We start from the raw sequence: 12,072 nt of genomic DNA, 5'->3' as shown, positions 1-12,072 counted from the left end.
AGATTCAGATTCAACTTTATTGCCATTGTGCATTGTACAGTACAGACAAACGAATCTGACGAGTTGGGACTACTTCAAACTCATCTAAATGGACCAATTGTTGTGTTTCTTCGATTTTTAATGCCAATACCTAAGCAAGGGCTGAAGACCGAGGGGTTTGAGACCATTAATTTCACTCAGAAGCAATAGAAATTTATAATCGTAAATATTTTTGAAGTTCGTTGACTCATGCGTTCATGAAAACACTTGAAATTAATTGCACATCACATTCAATGACTGGAAGGATTTTTAAATACAGTATTTCCATGCACATGGGACTTTTCTAAAAATAAATATACGTATCTGATGTGGGCATAGGTCTAGGTGCTGCCTGAAACAATGATCCATTTCAATAGCACTGCATGTGGTGTGAATAGAAGCAGAAGTGATAACAATGTCACTGTGAGGCTGTGTGTGTCTTCTGGCTACATGGAAAGTATATTAATATTGTAAATTATGGAAATCCAGTCACAGAATCTATGCTTGGAAGCAATGATAATCTGTCAAGTGGCTATCCATCAGAATCCTTTGCACTCACGATGGCTCATACCTGAACTGATTAATTCTGTCTGCCTGCTAACTAACCGGCAGTATTGTCTATTAATTTTCAACACATAGTGTATTCCATGGCATGTCTACGTCTGCAGTGAACAATGGACTCGCCACGAGTATCACCACAACAACACTGTTTTATCTTACACTGATTTTCAAGGAGGACATCTTAAGCACGACACTGATAAATGTTTAACTCGTTGTCAAACATCAATTACTATTCAGAGCAATACCTTGCAGACTTTCTTTTTGCACCAGTGTTTGTCATTTTGTCAATCATTTATAAGATACAGCATGACTTTGGACAGGTTCTTGGCTTTTTTCCCCGTTGGTTATGATTCTTTCTTTGACAGATTAAGTCTGAGATTGCTGGCTCAAAGAACGAGATGTGTTGCAAGCACCCTGCTCTGTCGAGAGTCTGGCCAGAGGCTCATGACCCAACATGCACCAATTGTTAGTTGCCTGTTTCTGCTGACTCGGAGGAAGAGGCTATTTAGATTAGATATTCTGACCTCATTGACAACTCCTTTCTCCATGCAGTGTTGTACTGCTTCAATAGTGCTGGTCTGTTTTTTCTGACTGCTACAAATCACTTTAGCAGCGAACTCATAAGCTGCATGCAAGGAAGTAAATGTCAAAATGATCAAAATGCACAATGCATACATTTTTCTTCACCATTTTACAAGCTAACCCCATCTAAAAGGCTGACCAGCACTGGCTCACACCGTGAGATTATCAATGCTGAGGATAAATACCAAGTGATGATATGTAAGACTCTTTTTACATGCTGGTCAAAAATACAAATATCCACATCTGAATTCTTAAGTAGCTCCATGCTGCCAGCCTTTAATCTGTTGATAAGCATTGCTGGGACAAACATACAGCTCAATGGGCATGAACAGAGAGGGAGAAGGTATGGAAAGAAGAGTTTCCTCTGGAGGTATGGGTTTGTATCCCACCTCTGACAGCGCCCCTTTAGGGCGGCACAATGGGCCACCTAACGGGGCTGCTACCTCACAGCTCTGGAGACCCAGGTTCGTTCCTAATTCGACATTCCTAACTCTCCGGAAGTGGCGGCGCTGTGTTACAGCTGCGGCTCGCCTGCAGTCTGTCTGTTTTTACTTTTTGTGTTTTTTTTTTTGTCTAGTTTAGTAATTTTTTTGGTTATTAGGTGGTGTTATGTGTGTGGGGGGGGGTGAAACAGAGCTTTCTGTCTCTCCCTTCGGGGGAATGCGACTTTTTTTGTCGTATCCCCCTTCTCTTCCCCCGTCTGCGCTGAGGCCTAATGGCGGAGCTGGCGGCCTCCAACCTGCGACCGACCTCGAGGGTCCGGAGGTAGAGCCAGCCAGGACTCACCAACGCGAGGCTGGCCGTCTTCGAGCTGTGGTGACGTCCGGGTATCGGCACGACTCAGCGCTCCGGTGGGGGCGGACGGCGCGGAGCTGAGACACTGCCGAGACACTGCTGAGACACTGCCGAGACACTGCCGTGTGGGCGGACCAGCTCCCGGCTGGAAGGTGCTCTCGTGGGGGCAGCCCGGTGCGAGGCTGAGACACTGCCGTGTGGGCGGACCGGCTCCCGGCTGGAAGGTGCTCCCGTGGGGGCAGCCCGGTGCGGGGCTGAGACGCTGCCTTGTGGGCGGCCCGGTGCGGGGCGGAGACGGTGCTACGGCGGCTGAGGCGGCGTTCTGGCGGCGGCGACCTGGATCCGGGGCTCGGCCGCGGGCCAGTGGAAGACAATGTCGGGAGCTCGCAGGTCACAGGCTGGTGCCTGTTTTCCGGAGCACCCGTTGCAACAGCTGCGGGCAGCTTCGACCACCCCCGGGCCGCGGAGCTTGAACCGCGGGACTGATGCCATCGCCCGGTGGGGTATCGCCTCGGCGCAGAGGGAGAAGAGGAGGGAAGAGACAGTAACTCTAAGACTTTTGCCTCCATCACAGTGAGGAGGTGTTTGGTGAACTCACTGTGGTGGATGTTAATTTGTGTTTATTGTGTTTTGTTATTATTACATGTATGGCTGCAGGCAACAGCATTTCGTTCAGACCGAAAGGTCTGAATGACAAATAAAGGATTCAAAAAAAAAAACTCGGGTGCTGTCTGTGTGGAGTTTGCAGGTTCTCCCTGTGATTGTATCCGTTTACTTCAGTTGCTCCGGTTTTATCCCACATCCCAAAAACTTCCTTGTGTTTGTAGTTTACTTGACCTCTGTAAAATTGTCACTAGTGTATAGAGAGCAGATCCAAAGTGCGATAACATGCAACTAGTGTGAATGGATGGCCGATAGTCTGCGTGGATTCAGTAGGCTGAATGGACTGGTGCCTCTTGAAACAAAATACCTACATATTGAAAATACAGTCTCAGGTTAATTTTTGAATTTCAGTCAAAGTTGAGGCAAAATTCTTACAGTCTCTTGTTCTTTGGTGAAGAATTTGGCACACAACAGGAACTCATCATATTTAGCATAGGGAATGACTGGCTCTGGCAGCTCCCGTAGATACAGCTTGAGCAATGAGGCCACGGTGTGCACATCTGTGTTGCTGAAAGCGAAGCAAAGCAAAGTAATTATTGCAATAGATTAGATCTACTCAACAAATAACAGCACAATGATCGCCATCCCATCAAAATGTAGCTGATAGCTTCTTGTTGTGTCTCCAAGATAATTCTGTTGTTATTTCCAAGCATCTGGTGCACAGATGAATCTAGGGACCGAGTAACTATTAGTATCCCCATTAGTTCAGTGATTGGTTTGTAGCTTTGTCCATGCCTCATTATCGTAGACTTCTGGATTTTTTTTATAACAGGTTGCCTGATACTTAAACATTGTGCTGCCAAACAATCAGTTATTTAGATCATTAAACAAGAAAAAATAAGCAACACAATGCATGTTGCCGCATAATAATTAATAGAATTTGAATGGTCATTAATTATTTAATTTTATTCACAGAGATATTAACCAACGAAGATAAACACAAAGTGCCGGTGCAACTCAGCAGGTCAGGCAGCATCTCTGGAGAAAAAGGATAAGTGACATTTCAGGTTGTGACCCTTCTTCAGACTGGCGAAGTGCCCCGACTCAATATGCCATCCATCCTTTCTCTCAAGAGATGCTGCCTGACCCATCGAGTTACTCCAGCACTTTGTGTCCATCTCCGGTATATACCAGCATTTACAGTTCCTTCCTACACAATATTAAACCACATATTACTTTAGTTCCATCATACATATATCGAGCTGGAATCAGATGAAGAAGCAAGTGACTGCTAGGGTAGCCAGCAAGTATTACTCCAACTCATTTCAAAAATGGCAAAGGTCTCTCATTGAGATATAATTAAAATGGGATAGAAAGATTGCCTGGCGTACAAAAACAAACTACTGGAGGAGCTCAGCAGGTCACAAAGCACTGTGGAGGGAATAAACATGTCATGTTTCAGGCTGGGGGCCTTCTTACAGTAAGTCTGCTGCAGTAGGGGGAAGAAAGTTGGAAAAGGGAGCTGAGGGTGAGGTAAAGCCTGGCAAGCAATGGTGGGTAGAGGTGAGGGGGGTTTGATAGGCAGATGAGTGGAGATAGTGACAAAGGCTAAAAGTGAAAAGGAGAGGAGAGGAGGAAATGTAAAACCAAGGGAGAGATATGGATAGAAGGGAAGAGGGAGGAGGGGAAAGAGGGGAGACAAAAGGGAAATATGGTTCATAGGATGGGAGATGAGCCTCTGTAGCGGTAACGTAATTCTCTCATTTCAAGTAATACCCTCCAAACCTCAGCCCCTCTCTTTCCCTGCTGACTCCCCTCCTCCTGCCACCACCCTCCCCCCACCCAATCCCAGTCTGCTTACATCTCTCTCACCATCTCCCACCACCTTTGTACACACCAATCTCCCTTCCCCAAGTGGATTTTTCATCCATTTTTCCGATCTTTGCGAATTCTGTGACATTGAATTTCCTTTTCCAGTACTGCGGTAACACAGGAGTCACCCTGTAGTCCTGCACCTTAGAACGTGCCAGTTGGCAGCATTTGTTTGTGGATCCATCCTCGCTTTGGAGGACCAGCGGATTTTAGGCAGACCAAAAGTAAAAGTTTATGACGTTCCAGCAGCAGGTGATGTTTACCTCACGAAGACTAACTTCAGCAAAATCTTTCAGTCAATAGTGGCAACCTTCACCCATTCATTGCCCACAACCGCCAAAGTGCCACACTTGCCAATATCCCTTTCGGTTCAATTAAACAGGCTTCTCTCTGCAACAATTTTGTGAACAATCTCAAATAATCTTTCATTTCTGATCCAGAACATGTCTGTACCTTACTTGATATCTCCACACCATGTACTGTATATCTAACTCCTTGGAAACCGGATAATAGCGAGATTATAAACACATATCCAACCAGTGTATTTCCCTTCTTCCTCTCTCTCCTCTGACATAATATAGCCAGGATTCTGAAAAATGATGAACGGGTTTCATGGGATGCCCTGTTCTTATCTCCTCCAATGGAGGGACCCAAACATTCCTGAGTTATTCTAAATCTTCTGCCTCCATTATCTAAGACTATCCTCGAACTATCCTTGATCAGATCTTGCTGGCCTTACTTTGCACTAAATGTTATTCCCTTATCATGTATCTATACACTGTAAATGGCTCGATTGTAATCATGTATTGTCTTTCTGCTGACTGGATAGCACGCAACAAAAGCTTTTCACTGTACCTCGGTACATGTGACAATAAACTAAACTGAACTGAAACTGAACTAAACTGAGTTAATCATCTGGTTCTGGAACAATTACTGTCTTCTCCAGTACCCAACAAACATGATAGCAAGAGCAACAGGTGAAGATTAATACTTATGCATTCCATAATTTTTCATGAAGCTTGGGTTAGAAGAGAGGGATGATAATCACTAATGTTTTATGAGAATAATTCTTGTCACTTGTTCACATCTCCACCATTCAATCATGTAAGACTTCAGCACACTGGATATACCACATGGAAAATACAATCCAGAGAGCTCACTCAATTTAATTTCCAGCCTTCCAGTTATATTAATGGGTGCTAAAAAACAATTGCATTCACTTTGAGTGAAGGATTCCCTAATATGGAGAATGGAGGGATATGGACCATGTGTGGGCAGATAAGGGTTTCGGCCCGAAACGTTGCCTATTTCCTTCGCTCCATAGATGCTGCTGCACCCGCTGAGTTTCCCCAGCAATTTTGTGTACCTGTGGGCAGATAAGATTAGTTTATCTTGGCATCGTGTTCAGCAAAGACATTGTGGAGCGAATGGCCTGTTCTTTTTCTATACTCTTCTACATTTTATGTTCCATTGCTAGGCTTGAGGTCTGGACAATTCTTGTTCCAGAAGGTCCTGAAAGTGGCAATCAACAAACTTCATTCCTCAGCCTTCCATTTTGGCCTCCTTCTTCCTTCAAAGCTCATCCACGTGTGGGACTAGTAACTTCTGACAATGCAGGGAAAGCAAAACATTGGAAACTTCAAAAAACATTGGAAAGAGCAACCAGCGGCAGTGGCTCCATTTAAACCGGAGGAAAATAATGGCCTTTATCTGACCTCTCTAGAGCTTGTCCACATCAGTCAGAAAAATACAAATTAAGTAAAAATACATCATAAGAATCTTTCAAATAAACAGCAACATGAAAAATCATGGCACAACAGTCACCTCAGTGCCCAGTATGTGGGTTGGAAGCAGAAAATGAAGCTCACACATTGCCAGTTGTAATAATTATTTCAATAAGTAACTTTACCTTCTAACCCAGATAGTGACCCCTCTGCTTGAACCCTTCCCAGCTTTGAACCGAAGAAAGCCATCCTCCTCAAATGTTGCCTGTTTTACCCTTCTGTCACTGTCACCACTTCTCCCTTACATGATAAACTGCCCTTTAATAATTGTCCTGTCTCCAGAACTTTTCAAGTTTGTTGCTTTGCATGTAGCAGCAACGTCTTTAAATCAGAATGACATGCTGCCTGACCCGCTGAGTTACTCCAGCACTATGTCTCTTTTACCTGCTAAACCAACATCTGCAGTTCCTTGTTTTGTACAACAGACTAATGAACACATTATGAATGAGTTCCACTTTTACAGGTGACTAATTCGATTTTGCCCCTAAGTCGGAAAATGCACAAAGAATACTCAATACTGTAACCATACTTCTACAATAATGTAATGAATCACATGAAAAGCACATGAGACTGATAAGAAAGAACATTTTCTAAAAATTGAATGAGAGAGGAAATTAGTTCTGCCGTTTGTAGGAATAGACGTATTTATATGTCAGACATTTTAATTTAATAATATTATAGGAGCTGATTTGTATCTTAGGGTATCCGTCTCAGGCATTCGTAACGGGGTTAGCCTGTATCTGTACATTTTAAACTAATAGATTTTTATCAAAGAAATTGAGATGAATACATTTCCTGTTACTGTTAGTTTGAGGGTGGTAGGCAGGCTTTGGTCTGTCCCAACGATGGGATCACGTTCATGAAGGGAAAATTGCTCCTCCCCATCCACAAGTGCAGCTTTCATATTTTCCCTAAAACAATTGTAGATCTTACACTCCCATCAACCTATTTCGAAGTCCGCATAAGATATTGATCACTCTCTGTGTGATGTAGGTTTCCAGTTATCTGTCCTAAATTTGGATTTTATGAGTTTGAACTTGTGACTCTTTGTTCTAAATATGATATCTGCCGTATTAATCACAATCCACCACAGTTAATCTAAGATTACTTCCATTAATCAATTATCCTTATGTTACATCTGCCTGAAGGAGGAACTAATGGGTCTCTTGTTTCCTGTATCTGTTTCTATTTCCTTTCCATTTATTAATATGATTATAATTTATTGCTACTTCTGCAGAACCCTGGTGGAAATCTTCTCTTTGCAAATGATTTCTTTGGTTTCCCTCAGTATGTCGTAAGGTAAACCTCTACCTCTGATGATGATAAATTTGCCTAACAGAACTACATGAGTCAATGTCCTGCCTTGTCATGTGCTAGCCCAGTGTCCTGGACAGGACAGGAGGAGTATTACTGAGCGTATGCTGCTTCTTTTCAGAAGCTGGGGAGGCATATAAGAGTGAACATCGAGGATATGTATAGCTGGAACAATTGACATTTAAAACTAGGACATTACAGTGAAACATTGCTTTGATGCACTAGTTCATGTGCTTTAACAACTGCATAGAGTGCCCTGTAACAAAACACTTAAGATTAAAAATTACCACCACATCTGAAGCTGTTTGGATAAAAACAACTGATCCCAGGAATGTTTGAGTTAAGATATGATGAGCATTTGATGAAACTGGGCCTGTATTCATAGGAGTTTAGAAGGATGAGGGGAGACCTCATTGAAACTAATCGAATAGTGAAAGGACTGGATAGAATGGATGTGCAGAGGATGTTTTCACCAGTGAGAGAGTCTAGGGCCAGAGGCCATAGCCTCATAATAAAAGGACGTTCCTTTAGAAAAGAGATGAGAAGAAATGTCTTTAGTCATAGTTGGTGAATCTGTGGAATTCACTGTCACAGATGGCTGTGGAGGCCGTCAATGGATATTTTTGAGGAGATTGATAGATTCTTGATTGTTAAGGATGTCAGTGGTTATAGGGAGAAGGCAGGAGAATGGGGTTGAAGGGAAAGATAGATCAGACATGATTGAATGGCGGAGTAGACTTGATGGGCCAAATTACCTAATTCTGCTTGTATAACATGAACTTATGAAAACAAAGGCTGTCCAGAAACTCCTCAGATTATTGCACTAAGGAACTGATGGAAACACAAATTACTGCAGCCTAGATTTTGGGATTGCGATTATAGAAACATAGAAAAACATATAAACATAGAAAAATAGGTGCAGAAGTAGGCCATGGCTGATCATCTAAAATCAGTACCCCGTTCCTGCTTTGTCCCCCCATATCCCTTGATCCTTTGTTAGCACAATTGTCAGTGATTACATAATTACACAATTAAATTGACAAGAACTTTGGTGTATTGATCATGCAATGGGGTTACACATGGCTAGGTAGTTCAATTGGACCATATCAAATACTGATATTTTATTATAATTGAATACTACGGAAATTGATTAAGCTGTAATCTTTTTTTAATCTCTCAACGTCTCTTGTTTTATACCCTGCTGGATTTTACTTTATTCTTGATGTAATTTGATTACATCAAGAATAGCAAATATCTAACAATTTAGACAATGATTCTTGACGTTGAGCAAGAATTTAAGAGAGTATATATGAACATACAAATTAGGAGGCACTCAGCTACTTTAGTGTCATCTCCAAATTTGGCAATCATAACTTGCACCTTCTCATCCAAATCATTGACAAACAGCTATAGGCCCAGCACTGATCACAGATGCACAAGTCACAGTCCTCAAGTCAGAAAAATAATCTTGCACCACCACCCTCTGCTTCCTTCCATTAATCCAATTCTGTATTCAGTTAGCTTGTTCTCCCTGGATCACATGTAACCTTACCTTCCTGAGCAGCCTACCATGAGGAACATTATCAATGTAATATAATTATCAAAGGTGTAGGAAGGAACTACAGATGCTGGTTTAAACCAAAGATAGACACAAAAATGCTGGAGTAACTCAGCGGGTCAGGCAGCATCTCTAGACAAAAACAATATGGGGACGTTTCAGGTCGAGATCCTTCTTCAGGCCTTGCTGAAGTCCATGTGGAAAACATCTGGAGACTTTCCCTCTTCAACCTTGGTTACTTCTTCAAAATTTTGTTCATACAAAACCATGCTGACTACCCCAAATCAGTCTCTGCCTATCCAAATGCAAATATATCCTATCCCTCAGAAACCTCTCCAGTAATTTACCAACTATAGATTGTCTATTTCAGAGTAGCCAATTATAGTGCTTGTTAGTTGTGACTACGCCTTGTATGTGCTTTATATTATCAAGAGCTTGCCTATGCTAGTTAGTATGTAGCAGCTAGGAAATGTAATGTCTGCACATCCTTGCTGTAAGTACATTTAATAAACATCTATCTCATCACCCTCCCTGCCTTTCGGGCCGCTGGTCGTTTCCCCAATTCCCTCCCCGGTATTTTCTCCGATGAAAGGAGGTGAGGCGGATTCGTACCTCACACGGGACGGACGGGTTTGCAGGCCACCCATTAGATACGGTGATTTTGTGTAATTTCACAAACTTTCCCAAATGTGTTATTAACATTCCAACTATATTGTTTATCCACTGATGCTTCTTTTGTTTCTGCAAGGAAAGATGTAGATTGGCTATTTCATAGTAGCCAGTTATAGTGCTTGGTAGTAGTGGCTCCACCTAGCATGTGCTTTATATTATCAAGAGCTTGCCTACACTGGTTAGTATGAGTAGCAGCTAGGAAATGTAATGTCTGCAGATCCTTGCTGTAAGTAGATTTCATAAACATGTGTTGTATCTTTATATGTGTTCGTGTCACATTACACCAACCACAGGTTTTAGGCATTCTGGTCTATAGTTCCCAGGCTTTTCCTTGCAGACCTTTTTAAATTGAGGCACAATATTAGCCTCCCTCCAGTTATCTGGCACCTCATCTGTGTCTAACAATGGTATGTATATCTCTGCCAGGGCTCCAACAATTTCTCCTCTAATATATCTGATCAGGCCTGGGAGATTTATCTACCTTCATACACCGGAGGATGTCCAGTTCCTCCTCAAAGGTAATATGGAACTGTCGTCAAGACATCTCCATGAAATGTCCCAAGTTTCCTAGCCTTCTCATCTTTCTTCACAGTAAAAGCAGGAGAAATGCTCATTGAGGACCTTGCCCATCTCCTGTGACTCCTCGCATAGATGGCTGCTTTGGATTTTGAGAGGACCATGTTTCTCTCTGGTTACCCTCTTTCCCTTAATGTACTTACTGAACTCTCCCTGAAAATGGTGAAAGATTTTGCATCCGTTGACCTTTGTGAAAGAGAGTTCCAAAGACTTCCTCCCATCTCTATTTTAAGGAGGTAACCTTTTATTTTTGAACACTGACCCATAGTTCTACATTGTAGATTTGTTGACAGAGGATACAGAGTGGTTGTACAATTTTATGATAACCAAGGGTGGACTTTATGACCCTGTGGAACCTATGTTGTAATCTTATTGCTCTCAGTGTCAAATAGTCATGAGCAGTTAAAAAATAAAAATAATGTTGTCTTATGGAAAGTTGTACATTTGATTCTCCTGAATTATGAGTGTCTTTGTACCCTGAATTATCGTGTTGAAAGGTGCCATTCTAATATTTGCCATTGGTATTGGGTTATTTTTGTTACATAAACCGAGATACAGTGAACAACTTTGTTTTGCGCACTAACCAGGCAGATCATACCATAGGCGAGTACAACAGGTAGTGCAAAAGAGAAAGGAAACACAGTGCAGAATATAATATTACAGTTACAGAGAAAGAGGTAGATTGGGAATATACATCCTTAGCATATGAGATGTCATTTCAAGAGTCTGATAACAGCAGGGACAAAGCTATTCCTGAATCTGATGGTATGTGCTTTCAAGCTTTTGTGTCTTCTGTCCAACAGGAGAGAGGAGAAGAGAGAATGACCAGGATGTGAGAGTTCCTAGATTATGTTGGCTGCTCTCCCGAGGCAGCGGGAAATATAGATGGAGTCGGTGGGAGGGAGGGCAGTTTGCATGACTGACTGGGCTGGGCCCACAACGCTCTGCACTTTCTTGCAGTCTTGGGCGGAACAGTTGCTAAACCAAGGTGTGATGCATCCAGAGAGGGCACTTTCTATGTTGCATTTGTAGAAATTGGTCAGAGTCATTGGGGACATGTTACATTTCCTTCATCTTCAGAGAAGGCAATTAAAATATATACAGACTAACCAGATGTTTTCAAGAATAACTGCTACTTTTTTTTCTGAGACGTTGGGGTTCTATTTCAAAGTTGTGGAGCGATATGGAGTTGAATTTCATTGAATTGGCCTTTAATACGCACATTGTGGCAAAGCCAAGAGAGTAATAGTACATCACATTCTTTACATAATTTAATTGACTGAATATGTCGAAAGGATGGAACAATTTTTCATTGCAAATGACATTGCAGAAGAGAATATCTTGACTTTCGATAATGTACTAACTCAAATGGGGACAAGTTTAAGATGGCATTGGATGCTCCTAGTTTGACCTACTTAACAGAGTTGAAGGTAATGGATGTTTTCTGCCATCTTTAAGCAAAGTGTTGTCAGTTCACAGGACAAAGTGGAGATGAACAACAAAGCAATCTGAGTATCACGAGTCAAAGCAGTTGCTGCAGGATTCAAAGGTTCTTGTTTATTATGATTCAGTGAAGCTGTCATTACTCCCTTTGTGATACAGTGCTTTGCAGTGTCGGTGTAGTTTTGTTGTGCTGTTCTAAGAATGGAGATCATAGAATTATAGACTCATAAAGTCTTACAGCGTAGAAACCAATGCCCACACTGCCAAACATGGCCCTTCTATAATAGTCCCACT

General features: G+C 42.1%; 1 protein-coding gene across 6 annotated transcripts in view; it reads right to left on the bottom strand.

Annotated features, from left to right (window-relative positions):
- The window catches only part of arhgap24 (Rho GTPase activating protein 24), a 472,936-nt gene that overhangs the window by 18,175 nt on the left and 442,689 nt on the right, over positions 1-12,072 (bottom strand). For all 6 annotated transcript variants that reach the window (XM_033024174.1, XM_033024165.1, XM_033024156.1 and 3 more), the window contains one exon: positions 2,995-3,127. In XM_033024174.1, the coding sequence (XP_032880065.1) occupies positions 2,995-3,127 (133 nt within the window). The remainder of the gene's footprint in view (positions 1-2,994; positions 3,128-12,072) is intronic.

This window comes from Amblyraja radiata, chromosome 1 (assembly GCF_010909765.2).
Source record: "Amblyraja radiata isolate CabotCenter1 chromosome 1, sAmbRad1.1.pri, whole genome shotgun sequence".
NCBI lineage: Eukaryota > Metazoa > Chordata > Chondrichthyes > Rajiformes > Rajidae > Amblyraja > Amblyraja radiata.
The sequence above is the reverse complement of the archived record's forward strand: the minus strand, read 5'-3'. Positions and strand labels throughout refer to the sequence as shown.